General features: G+C 40.6%; 1 protein-coding gene across 3 annotated transcripts; it reads right to left on the bottom strand.

The window, feature by feature from the left end:
- Nucleotides 1–166: 166 nt before the first annotated feature.
- On the bottom strand, nt 167–21,900 carry usp36 (ubiquitin specific peptidase 36). 3 transcript variants are annotated; one of them, XM_085404053.1, is made up of 20 exons: nt 21,765–21,900; nt 17,862–18,127; nt 17,486–17,707; nt 16,925–17,035; nt 14,485–14,587; nt 14,340–14,407; nt 13,669–13,739; nt 13,479–13,561; nt 12,816–12,927; nt 12,578–12,718; nt 11,957–12,057; nt 11,721–11,859; nt 11,249–11,611; nt 10,733–10,957; nt 10,158–10,273; nt 9,301–9,996; nt 3,552–3,763; nt 3,135–3,320; nt 2,923–3,038; nt 167–2,328 (listed from the first exon to the last, which is right to left on the bottom strand). In XM_085404053.1, exons 2-20 carry the CDS (start codon nt 18,112–18,114, stop codon nt 2,197–2,199), a joined length of 3,450 nt encoding a protein of 1,149 aa, XP_085260179.1. In that variant the 5' UTR covers nt 18,115–18,127; nt 21,765–21,900; the 3' UTR covers nt 167–2,196. The 3 variants fall into 3 exon arrangements, 2 of the variants coding, with proteins under 2 accessions (XP_085260179.1, XP_085260180.1); XM_085404054.1 differs by having other exon boundaries at nt 3,552–3,760; XR_014911490.1 differs by having other exon boundaries at nt 2,190–2,328; nt 2,923–3,063.
- Nucleotides 21,901–22,143: the final 243 nt, after the last annotated feature.

The following is a 22,143-nucleotide window of genomic DNA, read 5'->3' as shown; positions in this document are numbered from 1 at the left end:
AAAGGCAATACAACATACATGCACCTCTTTTGGTAAGTCAGACTTTCTTAAAGAAAGAACCCTTCTTAAACAGTGATGCTGACCCTATTTGTGCTGTTTACCCACATACCATTTGTATATTTGGAAAAAGCAGAGGAAGACAAAGAGAAAAAAAAAAACCCCACAATCAGCTCACAAAAGTCACAACTTTATTGCACCTTTTCAGTTAGCTATTACGAGGTAAGAGCTACTTTCATTATGAAAGCTCTCTTCTCTGGTCAGAAAAGGTGGTGCAAAATATGGAACCATCAATGCAAACATGTGGACTGTCCATTCACGCCAGTAAATGTTCATCTGCCAGTCCACTTCACAGCTATCCTTTGGAAATGACACTGCCCCTCTTGTACTGTACACATTACAGTGACATAAGGAAGGACTTGCATGAAAAACAAATGTCTCTCTTACACACAACTGAACAAACACACTTGTAGATAAATTCTCAACACCCACCGACTACTCTGAGTATTTAGTAGCACAGTAAAGATCTTCTTTAAATTACATATTTATAACATTAAAACCTATGCTTTTTATAGCCAATTCAAGGCAACATCTCTAGAATGAAAAGAAATGCGTGGGTAAATCTTTACAGCGTTGTCGGGGTGGGGGAAACACTGGTAGCACAAGATGGACTGTACAATCTACACTGGCAAAGCATTTGTTTATTTAACTTTAGTTTCTCTACACATCTGTGCCCAAACTGGTGCAAGATGATTAGATGGATTCCACACCTGATATATTTTGTATAAAACAGTTGTTTATAGGATGTACAGGATGCAACGAGGCGGCTTAGGTCCAGGGATGACTCCTACATGAAATGGGGTCTGATCAAGGGTGGAGATGGGAATACAGGAGGTTCTGGGTTCCTGAGTCTCAGCCCAGTTTCTAGACGGCGAGCATGACTGTCAGAAAAATTGCATAGAGGTATAAGATACAAGGGGACAAGAAGATCTCATCATGTAGTTATCGCATCATAACACAGTGCCAGAAGTATAAAATGTAACCCTTTAATTGCAGTATAGTGGTGAAGGAGTTTTTTTCCTTCTTTACAGAAAACAAAAACATGTTTCCAAACTGAGCTTCTCTAAATGAAGAACTGATGAGATGAGCTACATAGTTGGATAGCTGCACAGTAGAAAATTAACTGCGCCAACGAGAGTTCCTCCAGAAACGCCGGCCTCTACGACGCACACAACAATTGCACCGAGCTGTAAGAAAACAATAACTCATGAATAAAAAATAAAACTAACAGCATCCGATGCGTTTCCTCCATATCGATGACACCGAGCATTCCTTTGTATTATTAATGTATTAACATTAAAGCTGAACTTGGTAAGGAAGGGAAAAATCACGTGTGTAACAAGAACTGCGCAACTACAAACGACCCTTCATTTAAAATGGGTTTTGAACCAGTTTAGGCATGCGTAATGAGGAAACAGTGGCTATTTTAAACCTCAATTTTACCAACAATATGCAGGCAAAACTCGGTCCTTAAAAAGAAGCAGTGTGGTACAGACACTAGAGTACAAAATAAAATCCCAACTTATGAGAAAAAATAATAATAACATAAAAATATTTAAGAAATCTAAAACAAGAATAATGAATGAGTCCAGCTTTGTTATTTGACATAGAATAATTTCATTTTTTGTTAAAAAAGTCACTTTTTTTGCTCAGATTGCGTTTTCAGCGCAGTTTTCAGCGAGGCCAATGAGTCACAGCCTACCTTTCACAATTACGGTAAAGCTTTTTGTATTTCATGGTAGCACATTTTCAGGGAAATAATCGGGGCTCAAAGGACACAAATCTAGCGCGATATTGACGTGATGTTCGTGATGTAAGGATTTTCAATTAAATACTGAATGCATAGAAAACTTTAAGCTGCTCATGGCGGCATCTAAAGGGGAGATAGTGAAATTCAGCTGTCTGCTGAAAACAATATTTCACATTGATTAGTTTAAAAGTTGTGTTGGCAGACTGCTGATGCAGTAATGTGTACTGCTTTTGGCACATATCTTATTCTTGAATATGGGGGATTAAACAAACAAAAGACAAAAGAAAAAAGAGAGAGGGAGAGAGAGAGATTGGGTAAATGAGTTTGGTAAGAAAAGTATTTTCTGTCTCAATTTCAAGTCAGCAAGACTTCAGCAGCAATCTGGACTCTCAGCGTCGGACTCCAAAAACTCTCTTCCCTCCGGGTGTTACAGACCACTTGTTCCGCCTGTCCTGAATCTTCTGGAACATGCTGCTGGCCCCTCTCCACTTCTCTCTTTTATACTGCTTTACTTTCTTCACCTGTTAATAAGAGGAAAAGGGGACAAAATTAAAATTAAATAATTGCATATCGTCTCGGAGAAGTATTTTAGTTGTTAATAATCAAAATACTAAACAGGAAAGCAGGGTAAAAACTGGCCATCATAGAGAGAAATAGGGGCGCTGTGTTGTTTAATAACAGAGATTACAACAACACATTTTTAGACAATCTTTCCAGGGATCGTACTTGATTGCACAATATACATGCAAAGTGTCACAAGTAACTGTTTAGGTCCCAAGAGCAACAACGTGTCTGAATCAGAATCAGAATACTTTATTGATCCCTGGGGGAAATTATTTTTTGTTACAGTGCTCCATTTTAAACCAACATTAAGACAAGACAGACAATACGCTAACTAAGAATAGTACAATAAAAAGTCTGGTTAGTGGCACTAAATTTGCCTGTGAAATGACAAATGTAACTTTGACCTCATGCACGTTTTGAGTAAAGACTCATTAGGTGATCACTGTGTGCAAGTTTCACTGAAATCTAACTAATTCTAATGCAGCAGTACAGATTCTTGTGAACTGAACAGACAGACAATGACTTTTTTCATGTTGCATTTCACCCCTCACCTTTCCCCTGTCGAAGTCTTCATCCCACTCGTCGATCACAGTGTCACACCTGGCATCGCGGGCATCTTCAATGGCATCTCTGCTGACAGCAGAGACCTCACCATCCCAACTGAGGACTAGTGAAGACAAGACACTGACACCCTTTAGGGTCTTTAAAAACACATTTTCTTTAAAATTGCATTTAAAAACACAAATATGACTCTGCATCTCACCATTGGCTCCGTAGGCTTTATCCGACGCGTTCCTGAGCAGCTCTTCTACCACACTACTCGTCTTTTTCCCATCCCAAGCTACGGGTGCGGCGCGGGTCGAGCCATCCGATGTACTTCCATCAGCCGCTGGTGCCACGCTGCGCTTGTAGCCGTCCTTCACTTGGCTGTCCCACACTACCACTGTGGCTGGGAATTGAGAAAAAACAAAACAAAACAAAATCACAGAACTGTGATTAAATCTGACATTCTCAAAATGCAATGAGTCACACTCTGCACAAAAGTAGAATGACTGGTCACTCCACAGAAAGGCTGAAAGGCTGCAGAGGTGCAAAGTGATTTTGTCAAATGGCTCCAATCAAAATTTTACATTGACACTCCACAGGTAATCGATGTAATGTTAAGTTCTCGCTCACACACCTGTGCTTTCTTTGTTTATTCTGTCCTTCTCCATCGTTTTCTTTTTGTACGGGGGCTCCGATGCTTCAGTCTCAGCATCAGGACAATGCTTGCTCTCCTCCCACTGCTGCATCTCTTCTTTTAGCCTCTTCTTCACTTTTAATTTCTTTTTTACTTTTAATAAATCTCCTGTATCTTTCTGGCTCCCTGTGGGCTTCATCTCAGAACTGCTTCTGGGGAAAAAGCAGATGAGAGATCGAGGTAATGAAAGGCATATAGCAGAAGCAACTACTTTGTCTCACTCTTAACCCTTAAGGGTGAGAAGATCAAATATTTAATGAAAAAGAATCTTATTTCAAGTCCTTTATGAGAGTTATGAATAATGATAACACATTTAGAAAAGTTCTTGATTGTGTCCTTGAGTACCTATACCGTAAAAACGCTGACATTGCTTTAATCCAAGAAACACATCTGAAACAAGGTGATGTGGCACGTTTTCAAAACAAACACTACAAACTACTAGCTTCGTCCTCTGCCCCAAATAAAACCAAGGGTGTCTGTATCTTGCTGAAGAGAAAATTCGACCTTACTACCAGGTATAGCACGAGTGATGAAAACGGCCGGCTGGCACTTGTAACTGGCAGTATCTTAAACCATAAACTGGTATTCGTATCTGTATACTGTCCAAATGAGCCAGACAGGGACTTTTTTACTTATATTGCCAATACACTATTAGAATACAATGATTATTCCATAGTGTTGGGTGGAGACTTCAATGCTGTCGTCAACCCCGTTTTAGATAAATCTCATCCAGATGCAGTAGCTAATCTCTCATCTTCTCTGTTGAATACACTTATAAAAGATCTTAATCTCATCGACCTTTGGCGGATGCAGAATTTCGACATTAGGGATTATACATTCTTTTCTAATAGACATAAGACATTCTCTAGGATAGACTACGTTTTTGTTAGTCCTTCCTTAGTTTCAGGTGATACATCTATTTCTATTCAGCCAATCTTGATATCGGATCATTCAGCTTTGTTATGCTCTGTCGATCTGCCCAATTTAAAGAATAGGGCCCCCAGGTGGCGCTTTAATACGTCCCTATTAACAAACTCTACCTTTCTCAGCCTGCTTAAGCTCCAGCTGAAGGATTTTTTGGATATCAACGCTAATGAGGATATCGACCCACAAGTCTTATGGGAGACTACAAAATGTTTCATTCGTGGCTTTTCCATCTCATTCTCCTCCATGTTGGCAAAAACAAAACGTGCTCAGGTGTCCAATCTAGAAAATCAGGTGGAATCTTTACAGAATCTGCAAAAACTAAGCCGGTCAGACGATCAGTCTACACTCCTAGCTTCACTAAAAGAAGAATATGATGCAATAACCTTGTCCAAAGCAGAGTTCATCTTGCATAGAACTAGACAGAAGTACTATTTTGAATCAGAGCGTCCTAGTCATTTGTTGGCACTTATGCTTAAAGAATGTGAAACAAGGGCACATATTCCAGCTATAACAGCTGCAAACGATAAAATTACGACAAATCCCCAGTCCATTAACACCACTTTCTCGTCATTTTTTGTAAATCTGTATAAATCAGATATCAATTTTAAGGATACTATCTGTAATAGCTTTCTCGAGAATCTGGATCTACCTCATATTCCACAAGCAGATCAGGATGAGCTAGAGGCCCCATTAACTCTAGATGAGCTGCATAGAGCGCTGAAAGACCTTAACAAAGGTAAATCACCTGGACTGGATGGCCTTCCGCCAGAACTATTTCTAGAACTTTGGGATACAATAGGCTCGCTCATGCTCGGCTCATTTAATTTTGCAATCCGGAACGGGTCTTTCCATAGAGACCAGAAAACAGCACTTATTACCCTTCTCTTAAAAAAGGGAAAGGACCCTCTTGAGTGCTCTAGTTTCAGACCGATATCTCTGCTCACAACTGATCTTAAAGTATTTGCAAAAGCTCTCGCATTGCGCCTGGAAAGAGTTATCCATGTTTTGGTCAATGCAGACCAGACAGGATTTATCCGAGGGCGGCTTGCATCTGATAACATAAGACGGCTGTTGCACATCATAGATGCCGCTAACAGCTATCAAAATCCATGTGCAGTATTTTCACTTGATGCAGAAAAAGCCTTTGATAGGCTAGAGTGGGACTATATGTGGATGGTATTAAAACACTTTGGGTTTAAGCAGAAATTTGTTGCTATGATTCAAACTAGAGATGGCACGATACCACTTTTTTATGTCCGATACCGATACCGATATCATAAATTTGGATATCTGCCGATACCGATATGAATCCGATATAATGTTTTTTAATCAACAAAACTGTTTTTTAAATATCTTGCTGCATTTTGTATAAGTTCATACTCAAGTTTAAAACAACAACTACACTAAAGCTATTCTGTTATACCTGTATGCAAAAAAAAAATATTTCATAGTTCAGCAATACTGATCAATCTAATAAACTTAAACCTACACCATCCTCCCTATTCTGGTATTTTAAAGAGTACTTAGCATAAATATTAAGCAACCTAACTAATAGGGTTCCAACTCCCAGCAACAACAAAAATAAATAAATAAAAAATAGGGAACCACCCCTCACACTCCACCTCATGATGCTTAATCGACGTAATCAACCTTAATTTGATGCAGTGTGAAAAAAATGCACAGAAATCAATTATTTTTCAAGAAATATTAAATAGATTCAACATCTTTCTTCAACAAAATTGCAGACTGCACAGATGGTACCTTCCCAAAGGAAAAAGTACTATAGCTTACTAGGGTATATATATTAGACTTAATAGTTACTATATACAGTAATTGACTTCTATTCATTTTACATCAAATTAAAACTTTGGGTGTCAGATAATTATTTATTAAAAGCTAGACATTTTAAATGAGAATAAGAAAGAAAAGTATGTCTTTGTGCCCCCTTTTCCCTGTTAATGCCCTATCGGCCCCCCTGGCTAAACTTTGCTAGATCCGCCCCTGCACAGTTACCAGCGTCAGCTACGTAGAAAAAGATCCTCGAGTAGAAAGTAATATTAAATACATTCTAACAATAGCTGATCAAGCTTAAACGTGCTGCTGTTGTTCAGCCGCTGGTTTCCTCTTTCTGGTGCAAAGTGGGCCAAAAGCAAACTAGAGACACGGACTCGCGACAGAAAAGCCGATCAGCTGATCGTTAAGCAGTTTCATCATTGAAGTAGCAGCAAGAAGACGCAGTCGCTTGTTAAGCTTAAGGCAGGAATGCTTTACAAACATTCAGAGATGGACTTACACACTTGCTTTACTTCTCTTGGGATAACTTTGTCGGAGATGAAATGCTGGGTTGCTAGCGAAGCTCCACATGCTATCCAGACCACCGACGGGTCCGCATGCCACAGCCGCTCTATCACATGATGCATACTGCTCCAACGTGCTAACGTTCTGAGGTGAGTTACGGCGTGTTGCAAGTTTTGTGAGGTGCTTTCGTGATATTTAATGGATCGGATTACATTTTTTATTTTTCTCCGATATCCGATCCAGTAATTTAGGTCAGTATCGGACCGATACCGATACGTAATATCGGATCGGTCCATCTCTAATTCAAACACTATATCACTCACCTCTTGCTAGTGTCTTAACAGGGGACCTGGTCTCTCCCCCTTTCACGCTGCAGCGTGGAACGAGGCAGGGTTGCCCTCTCTCTCCTCTCCTGTTCTGCCTCTCTCTAGAGCCCTTAGCACAAGCCATTAGACAGTCCACGATTTCTCCCATAAGAATTGGTGGTCATAATCATATCATATCTCTATATGCGGATGATATTATTCTGTTTTTGGACAACTATGAGACGTCCATCCATCCATTGATTAAAAACTTTGACCATTTCAGCTCTCTATCTGGCTACAAAATAAACTGGTCGAAATCTGCTTTGATGCCTTTGAACGATAAAGCTACGAAAGTTTCCTTACCCGGTTGTGTTCAGATCAAAAGCACTTTTACTTATCTGGGCATTTCAATTCATAATAGTATTCCAAAGATAATCAAGGAGAATTTTACTACTATGCTAAATAAGATCAAATCCGACTTTCAAAGGTGGGACAATTTAAAAACTTCGCTTCAGGGTAGAATCAACACAGTAAAGATGAACATACTGCCACGGCTTAATTTCCTTTTTTTTATGTTGCCACTCTCTCCTCCTCTAACTTATTTTAAAGACATACACTCTGCGGTGTCTAAATTTATTTGGAATGGCAAAAGGCCTAGGATACGTTTGTCAACATTGCAGCGGCCCAAATTGTTTGGTGGCCTGGCAGTACCAAACTTTGAGTTTTATTACTGGTCATTCCAAATCAGGGCACTTAGTACGTGGGTCAACCCAGAGACTACTACTGCGTGGAAAATGATCGAATCCGCCAAGGCAGCACCGCATAGACTACAAGATCTTCTGTTTGCTAATGTTCCCGCCAATACGCTCTACAACAACAACGAATTTGGACCTATTATTGCCAACTCTATACAGGTATGGAGGAAGATAGAACGGCGGCTGGGTGCTCCAGTTAAATTTTGTAAAAGCTCACCACTCTGGCATAATTTAAAGTTACTATGTGGCAGCCGACCATTTGTTCAACCCTCTTGGTTCTCACTCGGGATAAACCTTTTTGATGATCTATTCAACGCCCAAGGCCTTTGCTCATTTCAGGACTTAAGGACACGTTTTTCTCTTCCTGCATCTTCTTACTTTGTATATCTGCAGCTCAGATCCGCTTTAAAAGCATACGGTGTCCCCTGGGACTCTCCTCTTCCCTCTCATCCCATGTTGGACTGGATCCTGCCTAAATCTGGCAGACCCTCTGTTTCCAAAATCTACAACAAATTAGCTGAACATGGTATGAAGTCCCTGCCCATTGAATCTATTTGGGTCAGGGAACTGGGAGAACTACAGGTTAATATAGACTGGGATACAGTGTGGTCTAATCTGAGTTTGACTTCTAAGAACCTGGCGCATCAATTAATTCATTTCAAAACCATACACAGAACATACATTACGCCCTATAGGAGGTTCCAGATGAAACTACAGGCTACGTATTACTGTCACATCTGCAATGATTCATCACCTGGCACGTTTTTGCACATGTTTTGGGACTGTCCTGTGGTATCCGATTTTTGGGTCTTTGTGAACTCTGTGTTATCTGAGGTACTGGAAGTTTTTTATGTTCCCAATCCTGGTCTTTGTCTCCTTAATGATACCTCTGAAATCTCCTTAAAACAAATGCAATGCAAAATGTTGTTCGCTGGATTTACATCCGCAAAGAAGACTATTACAAAGCAATGGTTCTGTCCTGACATTTGTATGGAATCATTCTGGAGACGATGTCTTATCCGTGTTATTGGTTTTGAACATACCACAGCAAAATTAAATAAAGCTCGACCCACGACTGTTGACGCTTGGAAAATCTTCTCATCCAGAGTTATCTCCTGGAAGAGGCAATAATTGGTTTTAACTTTGTGTTTTTGTGTCTTTTCTTTGCTGTCCCTATGCCTTGTTTGCTAATGTTTGCTTTGCTACTGCAGTTTACAGTTGTGCTGTATATGTCTGTACCCCCCCCCCCCCCCCCCCAACCCCGTTTTAAATCAATAAAATGTTGATCACAAAAAAGAAAAGTTCTTGATTCCTAGAGTCAAGCCAGTAATGTAGACTTTCTGAGAGCTTTACACACGAACTCAACTTCAGGTGAAGAACAAACATAACCAGACTCGAACCAACCTTTCTGTTGTAGAGCGTGCAGACACTGTATCCTGCAGAGCGTCTCCTGACTGACCCACATTGTCTTTCTTTTTCTTCTTTTTCTTCTTCTTCAACACACAATCCGTTTCCTGCTTTTTCCGGTTTGACTCACACTGCGATGGAGTTGTAGCGGATAACTGAGGCTTTTTCTTAGACTCTTCTGCACTGGACTGAGGGGTCAGGCTCCACATGCCACTCTGACACCAGTCCTCCTCCTGGCTTGACGTGTCCAAATGAGACGAGACACACGCCCGCTCCTTCGCCTTCTCTCCGTCTTCGTCCAGCCGCTTTCGCTTCTTCTTTTTCCTCTTGCACCTCTTCTCGCCATCGGACTCTGCTGCAGTGCACTGTGTCTGTGGAGCTGGGGATGTGACTGGCTCTGGGACGCTCTCCACCTCAGAATGCCGCCGCTTCCTCTTCTTCTTTTTGTGTTTGACATTTTGAGCGGGAGGGTCGTCAAGGTCTGGTTCTTGAACCACTGAGTTGAGCTTGTTGGAAGACTTGGGACTCTTTGGGCCTGGACAGTGAAGACCGTTTGTTTTAGGAGGAAGGCTCACGCTTGGCTTTTGCAGTGTGGAGAAAAGGGACTGTTTCTGAGGACTCTGCAGTTTGAAGGATCCAGTTGAATGGGCTAAAGGTGATGATTGGACTTTACATGAATGGAATGGATCAGCTCTGGAAAAGAAATAAGGATCGTCTTTGTTTTTGGGTGTCAAAATTTGAATGGATACACTCACATTAAGAGTATACTGACCCCCTAAGTGGCAGAGGACTGTACAACTCAACCATGCCTAGTGTGAGTATTCGCAATACGAAACAGGTTTCCATATACATACCTGTGAGTGGGAGTGGGTGAGGCAAGGGTGAGGGAGTTAAGTTGATTTTGATGCATGGGGTCACTGGACGGCAAACGGGGCAGAACATCAATGCTGTTCGGACTCCGGCTGCGAGCCTGCAGTTATCGACATAAATAAAAACTTGGTGGTCTAAAGAAAATAGCCATGAGTGTGACAAAAATAAGGAAGAGAGTAAATAAAGGAAAAAAACAGGGTGATTAAAAGGATGATTGGGGGGGGGTGGAGAGAGGAAAACAAAGTAGAAAGGGTATGGCAGAGAAGAATTAGAAATGATTAGGAAAAAAGAACAAACTAAAGGAAAAGAAGACAAACTTTAAACAAGTGCTAACATGTGGTTGATTAGACGGTACACTGGAGAAATAAGACATTACATAAAAGGCATAAAACGTAACACAACACCACTCTTTAACTTGCCTGAATAAAAAAGACTAATTGAAATCAACGGTGCAATTTGTGACAGCAGGTGTGGCGTTACACGACAGGAAGCAGAATTATTATGAGTTTGTAGTAAGACAGGAAGTGAGGCAACTGCTGTGGATGGGGATGACGTTCACCTTCTTGGCCGACAGGGCAAGCTTCTTGGCAGGTGGAGGTGACATGGTGCTGGTGGCTTCAGATGTGATGTTGCCGAGAGCCGGGGGTTTAATTTTTGCCGTCTTCTGCTCCTCTGTGCTCTGAGAGCGCTCCACGCTCCTTGCTGGAGACGCCAGGCCGCTGGAGCCTTTCCGAGGAGTGGAGGGAGTCTCTCCTACTGGTGCACTTTTGGGACCAATGGAGTCCTGGTCCAGAGAGAGAAAACCACAGGTGGCGGTTATGCTTTTGTGAAGCTGCAGATCTGATCTTTTACATCAAACATGGCTTCTGAAATGTGAGAGAATCCTTGTTTTCATGCTACTGTAGACTGAATCTCTGTAGGAAAGCATGTTTCCCTAAAGAAATGCCACTGCTTTTCACAGCACTCAAATATTTTGAGTATTTTTTATTACCTGATGATCAAAATTAAAAATCCCTGTCAAGATTTCACCCTTAATGTAACATTTGTATTCATGCTTGTTGACTTTATACCGTACCTTTGACTCAGTGGTGTCAGCAGAGGAGGAGTCAGACAAAGACTTAAATGAGGTAGACGCTGCCATGCCTCTGCCTTCTCCACCTTGTTTTTTATCTCCCTCCGTTCTGCTGACCCCGTTGTTGGAAGGGGTCGGAGTGCTGCTGCGGGATGGCAGCTGGCTCTGCGAAGAGGGCTTCTTCACCTTCTTGAAAGGTTCCTCTATAACTGCGGGTCCACCCGGCAGCTTTGGCAGACCGTTGGAAGAGGATGTCCAGTTGGACAGTCGGGGCTGTGGCTGAGTGCTCACACCGTTCCTGGAAATGGGCAAACCCAAACCACCGTCCATCGACTGGATCTTGCGCAGCTGGGCTGGCTCAAGTTTCTATCAAGAAAACGAGGACTTTTCTTACATTTTTTATCCAGAATGTTAAAAGCTAGAAAGTTTAACACATACATTTACTATTTTACAAAAAGCCAAATATTTCTTATACCTTTTTCACCTGTGGGGAAGAGAGAGGCCCGTTCAAGTTGGACCTCTTTATCTGTTCCGATGGTGCCGTATTCTTCCCGGAATACAACATCCCCTGCTTGGTGGTCTGCCCATCTGCATTTTTCTTGGTTTCAGGTATCCTTTAACACACAAACACAGACTCTAGTTTGTTGGACTGCACATCCAGGAGGTACAGACATCTTTTTTGATCTCTTGCATCACTCGCTACCGTCTCACCTCAAGTAGAAAAGCACATAAGCCTGCTGGTTCAAGACCACTTTGATGTTACTTGAGTGCACCATTGAATCATTCATTTGGTACCATTGTCCATTGCTTGCCTGTGAGGATAAAAGAGGGAAGAAACATAAAATAAAGCCATTTTCCCTGTAAAGATAACTAAAGCTCTCAAATCTTAATCACTAGTTTAGCTGTGAAAGGGATTTGTTAACTTTTAGCTTTTAAAAAGGAACTGAGAGAAACCAATGTGACCCTGACTTTTGGTGAAGATCGATATTTGGCAAAAACTGGCAGCTATCTGTGTAAATGTGTTGTACTGGTATATTCGATGGATACAGCTTGTTATCCAGGTCTGCTATGGTAAGCTATTAACAATCCACTCTCTTGTCCACATATAGTCACTTCTGACTCCACAAAACTGACGTATTAATGGGAAAGTTTCACAACAAGCTTTCACAAACAGTGTAGAAAAGGAACTTTAAATTCAGATCGCTGACACCTAATTTGTCACCTTTCCCGATCGGAATCCACAAGACGGAGTGGAAGGATTTTTAAAGCCAATTTTCCTTCACGTTCCTGTCACACGCACACTAAAAAGATTGTTTATCTATACCGTCTTACCTTCACATAGCAGTAGTAGTGTCCAGCATGACAACTGTAGCCTGAATGCACCAGAACAGCATAGAGGCCGTACATGACAGGATCGCCTGAGCTCTGAGACATGTAAGGGCGGATGTTTAGAAATTCTGGGTAACCAACATCCTGAAAAAGAAGAAGAAAATGACAGAAAGGTGTGAGATATATAGAGGAATGAGGCAGTTTTGCTAAAAATCAGTCCGTGTCGTGAAAATTCTTTAACCTTTGTTATTTTTCCACCGCTGAAGTTTGCAAACCTCTTCAGTGAAAGGGTGAGTACGTTGGATGTTCGATGCACTGTGAAGCGCTTGGTGGCCGGCACTTTCTTTTTGCACCTGAAGAGGACGAAAAATAAAAATTATGACGACACTCTTTAATCTTTTTTTAATTTTAAGACCTTTTCCCCAAAAATTTTAAGATTTACACTCACCACTGACTTTGTTAGATACACTTGTTCAACTGCTTAATGTAAACATCTAGTCAGCCATTCACATGGTAACGACTAAATGCATTTAGGTACGTACACATGGTCACAACGACCTGCTGAAGTTGAAACTGTGCATCAGAATGGAGAAGAAAGGTGATTTAAATTACTTTGAACGTGGTTTGGCCCGTCTGCCATCAACAACCAGTCTATTTCGGAAACTACTGAGCTACTGCAGTTATACTGATCTGCATCACGGATGTGCTACCAACAAATCTGCAGCTGTGTGATGCCATCATGTCAATATGGCCCAAGAGGCACCTTGCTGAATACGTGCCACAAAGAATCAAAGCAGCTCTGAAGCCAAAATGGGGTCCAACCCAGTACTAACAAGGTGTACCTAATGAAGTGTCTGGTGAAAGTATTTTGAATCATTTCTGACTACATGAGAGGGGAACTTACTTGGCACACATGTAGGCATTCTCTCCACTTAAAACATCTGGTTTAACAAACAGTTCCAAGGCTCGCACTATGTTTGCTGCTTGCTAAAACAACACAACAGAAATTACGTTACCAAACTTTCCAAAGACAGAAACATGAACATTTCCATGAAAATAAACGTTATACAATAAGGAGATATCGTGCAACATACCCGAATCTCAACGGCGATATCCAGGTAAGGATCGTACGTATCTGAGACACTTTTACAAATAGAGCATTTTACTGAAAGGCAAAAAAAAACAAGTCTCACTCTTCTGACAGTACTTGTAAGTAAAATCTGTTGAAGCTGCAGCAACCTCAGTTCAATTTCCTGTAAACATGAAACTGTCAGGCACCTCAAACAACCTCATCTGACTATTAGAGCAAACTTTAAGGGGAAATTCCTTTTACATTTTAACTCGTTTCTATTTTTCCATTATAGAACAAGCGAAACTCTTGAACCCACATAAAAGAAATTACACGAACTGTTCCTTAACCTCTCACTTTCAATATGAAAGTTAATCATAATGAATGTCTCTTTTAATAAGATTTAAATTCAATTTAAATTAGAATATTTGAGCAGTGGGTTCTTAAGTAAAACACAGAGATTGAATAGTTAAATAAATTTTGACAATGTAGTGTCTTTTTCTAAAAAAAATAAATAAAATAATTACACAGGATACCTGCATCTTAAGCCAAGGTAAGATACACACATATGACACCTCTCTGTTTTCCATGCATGACTAAAAAGATTATATTAGCCTAATTTAGTATATTGAGTATTAACCTGCATCAAACCATTAAGACTTAATCTGAGCTGCGTGTTTATTCATCAGTCAATACCTCTTGACCTGAGGTAACCTCCAAAGATCTGGTGAACCAGTGTCGTGGCCTGGGTCTGCCTGTCAAGCCTAAAAACACAAAGACAAAAGTTATTCATGTAATGACTAATGACTAAACAAATATCATAAGAAGCATAAATCCTTACTTCGGATAGCCATTGAGACAGGCTTTCTGCATGGCATCGATGGTGTACCGCAAAAATTCATGGGCGTCCTCTTGACTACCAAAGCGAAAATGTCTTGCAATTTCTGTGGACGACAAAGAGCCTGTCAGATTTCATGCTTTACCAGAGTTACATTTTTCCTCTAGCCTCGCACTTACTGAGACAGGGAGGCTCAGAGAAAGGCGTCTCTCACTTTCCAACTTGTCAATAATGTTCCTTGTATTTGATAAAATGTTGATGAACTGCAATGACCCACAGGCTCATTAAAGAAATAGATCAACCACTGACTACCCAGATTATCTGACTGAGGTCACAGACATTTGTTACATATCGTGATTTCTGACAATAAGTGAAAGCAAAGCAAGAAACTGTAGAGGTTCATTAAAAATAAAAAAACCTAACAAAAAATTCATTTCTTATTTATAGCATGACAGCTTATCACTTATGGCCTGATAGACACCAAAGTAAACCATTAAAGGTCACAAATTGAAGTAATATTTTCATTATTAAATAACAGAAAAGTTATTGTTTTCCATAATTTTCTACAGAAATGTTTTTATTTATACACAAACAAAATGTAAAAACTGAATTTTGCTGTTAATTCAAAGATTTTTTTCTATTATTTTTTTTATTTTTGTTGTTGTTTTAATTACACGTCAAAGATCAGGAAGGAGTTACAAGTGCTTTTAATGTTTACAACTTTATTTCTTATAGACAAAGTCTAACAGCAATGCTTTTTACTTTCATTTACTACAGCAGCATTTCTTTACAATGCAGAAACATGAAGACTTAAGGAGAACACATCAGGTTTTTTTAAATGGTCATTAGGTGATTAACCGATTTGTCTGACCCACTGAGATTTAACTGAACTGGCCCACAACGTAAAATTAGGTTCTCTCTATAGTCTTCATAACAAGAATAACTGATTATAGTCATTTAACTATTAAAATATGACACGGCACATGTGCACACTTATAAAGTGAATGGCTAATACAGATAGTAGTGATGTACAACAATCAGTGAGCCGATTCATCGGCTCTCTCTCGGCACTCAAAGGAAATACATGCATGTCGAGGTAATATGATAAATACCACTCCTTTTATAGGCTGGCACTATACTCTTCCTACACTGGCAAACTGGACAGTACAAAACTCTAGCAGTCCTTTGTTTCTTCCTTTAGAAACTAGCACCTCCTGTCCTTTGTGTCCAGTCTCTTTAGCTACACTCCAGCCATCCAAGTTGTCATTTTCCCCAGGTTAACAGTCACACTTTTTTGTAACTATTATAGAAACAGGTTAGGTCAGCACATTCATTTCAAACAGTGGGCTGGCTGTTTCACTGTAACTACATAAAGGTCCTTTATCAGGAAATACAGTACACCCTGCAGCCAATCAAACTAGAGCTTTCACCCAGACCATGGCATAATGACCCAATAAACATGTTATGGTTACAGAGCGGCGTCTAATCTGCAGTAAGAGTCTCATAGTAGAGATAATGTACCCTACTGTTATTTCCTAATGGAAAACTGGATGAGCTATTAGAATGTGGTCATCAACATATTCCCAGCATAGCACCCCTGCACATTCACAACAATGAGTCACCCGAGAGTGGGGAAAAAGGAATATAATACATCAAGCACTAATGATCTATTCCAGGCACTTCCAGGAGAGGAGAGAGGCAACATCTTGAAGACATTAAAGCTGTGGGCATTAATACTGGTGTGTCGTGTTTTTATTTTGTTTGTGAAACCTCAGCTGTGAGATCTGGTGGCAGTTCAGGAATCGGCAGCAGTAAGCTCTTTTGTTTTTGTGCAGTGATATGGCACTGTATTAATGGGCTTTAGAGTTGGACTAGAAATACCGAGGTTGATATTTCAATGTGTGCATTTAAACTGTTCCAGCATTAGCGGCACATTTTAAGCTACAGAGGAGGCCACTAGCTAAATCAATGTATAAAAAACCTGAACACACATACAGCGCATCCTGAGCTCTGATGGGGGGGGAGAAAGCAGGTGGCCTGTACATTTTTGTGCTAAAGCCCGCAGTCACAAGGAGACAGAAAGGGCATTGGGAAAGGAGGGAGGCAGAGAAAATGAGGCACAGGAGGTGGAGACATGATTGCAGCATCACATAAGGAGGAAGCAGCCAGGTAGGGAGGGGACTAGGGTGCAATGAAACTACAGCACAGTAACTCGCCGTGTCAGGGCACTACTCACACCTCATCGCTACTGTCTACGTGGGATTCATTCACTAACTGCAGTCTCACTGCTCCACTTCTATACTGCAGTTACTGCCCATTGTTGTCATACGGGACACTGTTGCAACACATTACCCTTGAGAGTAGCCAACCAATAAATGTGACGTCTGAGATAAACCTAGAAGGCATAAACTGCTCAGGCACTGTTAAAGGAGGGCGATCTTACTTTTTAAGTCTCTAATGAAGGAGACGGGCTTAATGGCGTTGCCTGTGTTGGCGAAGGCTTGGATGATATGGTTCTGCATTACACAGATCATACAGAAGCCTGACTGGTGACCTGAACAACAAAGAGGAAGAGGAGTTACACATAACATAAAAGTATAAGCAGGTGTTAGCATTAAATACAAAAACAATACCTTTAACTCAAATTTAAGGGGTTAAAAGGCATTCCACAAACCAGCTGCTGATATTACAATATGTTAATCTTTTATATAGAGTCTGTTTGAATGAGATGATCAAAACGAGTAAAAAAAAAAACAAAAACAAAAAAGCTCCAAATAATAAATGTCTTGATGCATGCACAATCATCCAGGTAAGGAAATCCCTGGATGATTGGGAGCTCAAAATAAACTAGCTGAACCAAATGAAGCTACACTTCTTGTTTTTCCTTCTTCAGGCACACACAGGGATATAGGCCAGGTAAAAGTAATTCCCCAAACTGTGTGAGAAACTGTTAGTGTTTAAAATAAAAAAAAAAATAAGTAAATAGGATAGTAAATCTACTCACAGACACGGCTGTGCTCCTTTGAGAGTAAGTAGTTGGCAAGTGGCGGCGTGTAGGTGAGACACTGCACTGTGGAATTGAGGAAGCAGGTGTTTCCAAGGTTATGGAGGCCGGCTCCCACCCTGTACACACGCTCCCACTTAAGGGTGATCTTGTTCCCCGGAAAGAGCATCTTCTGCGGAGCAGGGATCCCATCGCTCTGGCCCCCGACCACATTCTCTAAGACTAAAGAAGGGGTACAGGCAATTTTGTGACATTAGCCGAGGACAGAACGCCAGAACTGAGCTTTCAGGGTAAGCATCAAAGAACAAAAGGTCAAACATGGAAAATGTCAGGCCATCAAATTCTGCTCAATTTTCAGTTCATTTTGAGAGCTTACCTTGCCTCTTAATTTGAGCAGGCTCTGCAGCTTTCTGTGCTGTAGCACCCTCAGTCCTAGGATTGAGGATCACATACTTGTTCTTTAGGCTGTCGAGCTGATAGGAGAACCCCTTGGTGGCAGGCTCAAACTCTATTTTCTGCAAAAGGACCTTCTTGGCAGAAGAGGCCAATAGCTTGTTGAGGTCACCCTCATCGCCTGTGTCCTTTCGGCCAGGTTTTAAAGCCTCCTTGAGTTTATCCACTATCGGCATTGTTGGAACATCACTGTGGGGACAAACAGATTGAGTGTCAGCATCACTTCTCAAGACTGCACAAAAAAATAAAAATAAAAATGTACCATTTCAATGATATCAATGACATGCCATCCTTTTTTTTTTATATCTGCAAAAAATGCTCACACAAAATTACTTTGTTTCAGAGTTAAACATGAGCAAAATTAAACCTGCAAATACAAGTTAAATTGCTCTCATAGCTAATAAATTAAGCCCGTTTGTTTGCCCTCCAGTGGGCACCTCTCTAGGCACATTTTCTGACATCACCTTACAAGAGAGATAAGGACTGAGTGCTTCCAGCTGGGTCTTGGCAGCTGTCCCTGCAGTTATGCAAGGCATCAGATGTAACATAGGGTGGGGGAGTGTATGGGATAGGAGAGGGAGAGCATTTATGCTTACACATAAGGTGTGAGCAGCTGTAGTTAACTGCCAAATTACATTTATACAAGTCACATTTTGACCTAATCAAATTTTTTGTCATCCTCTCGACTCCAGTGAGTGCATAATCAGCAAAGCTGTAGCTCCTTAAATTTTGTCACAACAGTTAGAGATCTACAGTAACAAGTAATAACAGTAAACCTAAAAGTGTTTTCCATGTACTGTTTCTACACATAAAAAGCAGCTTAATGTACACAAAGACCATTTTAGTGTTGAGAACTGCTGCTTTACACCAGGCAGCTGTAAAGGAGCTCTGATTCAGGCTGCTAAACTAAACAGCTGATGAAGGGTGTTAGTCGATCAAGTTGACTGGCCGGCTGACTGCAGCGGGAAGAAATGAGGAGATCAAAGTCCAAAGGAAAGAGTGACACATTGTTTACACAGCTGATCATTGCAGTTAACAGAGAGCAACTCCAAACTACGGGAGCATTAGAGGGTCGGAGAGTAGGTGACCTGCAATCCCTCGAGTAACACATTCAACTATCAATCGCTGAACCTGTGACTTACTTTTTAAACTTACGAGTAAGCTATTATTACACAGCATAGCAACGCCATATTTTGATGGTGAGTGTGTAAAACATTCAATCTTCTCTCAGTTTACCCATACAAATGATACCGTCCCCCCCAGATAAAGACAACAAAACATCTAAGGAAAAAAAAACAAACAAACAGAAGCGAAGGCTACATCATAGAGACAATACAGCACTACGACTTACTCATCAGAGTAGGCAGTGACGTCATGAAGAGGGAAGGAGGGCCGAACATGCATTGTATGCACAAGGGCATGCTGACCTTCACGTGCTGCTGATACTGATACAACTAAGAAGCACAGAGCCCACAGGGAGAGGGAGCTAACTGCAGTGATGCAACCGTCCAAACAGGCAGCTCTGCTGATGCGCTGACCAAAACACGGATGTTTAATCCGATTGTGTCACATTACTGATAACACAGAAACTTTCTGACTGCTGTTTGGGATATGCTGGTTGCATAACTAACAAATGATGCTATTTAAGACACGGGTCATTTTAAGGTGAGTGAAGGTTTTCACAAACAGTGATAATCTGGGAATAATTACTTACACCGATGCTTAATTTGAGAAAAAAAAGAAAAAAAAAGAAAATCGATTAAATCCAAAAATAAAACAAATACAATTCCTCGTCTTGTCAACTCAAGCTTACATCAAGCATAAAATTACACTGGTAAAGCTTTTTAATGTTAAGAGTACTTCAGATATCTTAAAGCCAACTTTAATAAGTTTTCACTTTATGTGGTAATTTATGTTAGCATGGCTTTGTTTTCTGTTCCACTTTCCATCAATGCCCTTTGCCTTTTTCGTTGTACATGTACCATGACAATAAAGGGCTATTCCATTCAATGAAGGAAGGGATGTACACAGGCAGACAGTCATTAAGCGTAAGGTCTTGTTAAGCCATTTTGCCTATGTAATCAATATGTAGTGCAATGTCAAACTAAACAATACGACTTAAAGCCTATTTACAGGGGTTTAAAAACTTATAACCTGGTTGTTTCCGATTTTAAAAGGTAATCCTCACACTGATATGAAAATATTTCATTCAATTTGTAGGAACACAACTGATATTGAACTTAAATTTAGATGTTTAGAAAACTGACTCGTAAAGGATAGATTGACTCCATATTGCACAGTGAAAGTTCGGAGAACCTCAGTTTGATCCTGAGAGTTCCTTCTGGGATTGCATCACGAAGGGCATCCTGTGTAAACATGCGGCGCGATCCTTTCCGAATAAGTGAGCAACCAAAACTAGCTTTTACTTTTGTAGGATAGATTGCAGCTGAATTAGTTTATTAAGTGCTTTTATGGACAGTCAATAGCAAATTATGTTAGCTACTAATATTTAAACAAAGAATAAAAAAAATAAAAAAAAATGTAGAGACAGTGGGATTACTTTCAAGTACCCTCCAGTGAATACTTGCATTACCCAATACTGACTCTTTATTTGCATTTCGTAAACTATGCATACATAGATCGTGCACATATCCTGCCTAAACTACTGCTGGATGCAGGTGACTTCAAGGGCTACCAAAAATGTTGAATTATGACACAAAACAAACTATGAGAACATTTTAAAAAAATGATTCTTTTTGAATATATATATATATATATATATATATATATATATATATATATATATATATGAGGCAATATATCATTAAAAAAGGGCATTTATTTACAAGGGGTCACCACAGCGGGTAGCTTTACATGTTTTATTTATTTATTGTCTTGTTGAGCCACAGAAGCTTTGGATAATTAACATTACTTACTCAGCATAATTTATCCCTGAAATAATTCATTCTCAACTACTACTCAAACGACAGAGGAAAAAAAAATCCATAAACTATTAAAACAAAACACCAGAATATGAAAACATGCATTCAGCCCTCACCTTCTCCCATATCCAAGTCACCCACCACCACTAGAGGAGCATTGGGCCATCCTATATGTTTTTAAAACTGAGGGTTCAGATCACTCTTAAAGAACTTGCTGCAAAGGTTTGTCTAATGACACCAAAAAAAAAACCCAAAACTGGACTACTCCAGGTTTAATATATAGATCTACAAAAAGCTACTCACTCGCTTCAACACACTCCCACAAGCACACTCAAAGTGTAGAGATTTCACTTCTTAAATCCCACAGCTTATTGTTTTGACCTGCTTATAAATCTACCTGGACGCATAATTTAAGCTAGTTTGAGGTCTTGTTTTTTCTAAAGGTCGTTAAGAGCTCCATGAAGTAGCCGGTGTAGCTGCTCACCTACTGGTCCCACCACTATGGGCCAATCACCAAAGCTTGAATGCTAGTTTGCTTATCTACAGCCGCAGCTAATCTCGCCCTGAACCGTTTAAAATTTATACAGGAAGCGTCGCTAAATATCGCAACTGCTCGATATTTAATCGTTTATCTGTCCCTGCTGTCGACTGATTCGTGTTCTGCTATTCAATCGTTTAACAGTGGAGCAACGCGGTTAGCAGCCAAGCTAGCTTAACGTGGCGAAAGCCAGCCTCCCTCAGTGCTGCAATGTGGTTAGCATCCCAGCACCCAGGTAGCTAACAAACCTCCCTAACCGCCACATCTCGCCTCTTAGCCCAACGACAGCACCACGTAAACAAGCAGCGAACAGATATTACACGAATACGCCTTTCCGTTCACTTACCTTTCACTCAACGGGACAAAATAATTTAAACTAGAAGCCTCTGCTTCCTCAGATGAAGCTCTTCAATCTAGTATTTTCGCCCATGCTGCATTATGAGAGGGCGATAGAAAAAAAATGACTGACAGGAATCACGGACCAATCAGAGCACAGGTCACGCTGTAGCCGAAAGGTTCAGCCAATCGGCGCTTAACGTGACGTCGATCTGTCGGGAGAGGGCTACACGTGACTTCCAGCCAGCGCTGTTTACCATTGATGCGCGATACCTGATTATGTTTTTATATAACAACAAAAACGCGCGGAAACATGGCAGGGCCTGAATCACACCGCTACTCATGCTCATGAAAATTCCCAGAGGAGGGCAACCCCCCATTTTACATTT

Source organism: Rhamphochromis longiceps, linkage group LG4 (genome assembly GCF_057381845.1).
Source record: "Rhamphochromis longiceps isolate RC_006_pf linkage group LG4, R_longiceps_female_GT1.1, whole genome shotgun sequence".
NCBI classification, from domain to species: Eukaryota; Metazoa; Chordata; class Actinopteri; order Cichliformes; family Cichlidae; genus Rhamphochromis; species Rhamphochromis longiceps.
This window is presented reverse-complemented; position numbering and strand designations above follow the sequence as displayed.

Bases quoted from the DNA above. Each gene is read 5' to 3' on its own strand.
- usp36 (XM_085404053.1), bottom strand. From the start codon at position 18,114: ATGCCGATAGTGGATAAACTCAAGGAGGCTTTAAAACCTGGCCGAAAG. The intron at 12,719-12,815 runs GTTAAAGAATTT...CTTCTTTTTCAG, and splicing joins GCGGTGGAAAAATAACAAAG to GATGTTGGTTACCCAGAATT. The intron at 2,329-2,922 runs GTGAGGGGTGAA...TCTTATTAACAG, and splicing joins AAGACTTCGACAGGGGAAAG to GTGAAGAAAGTAAAGCAGTA.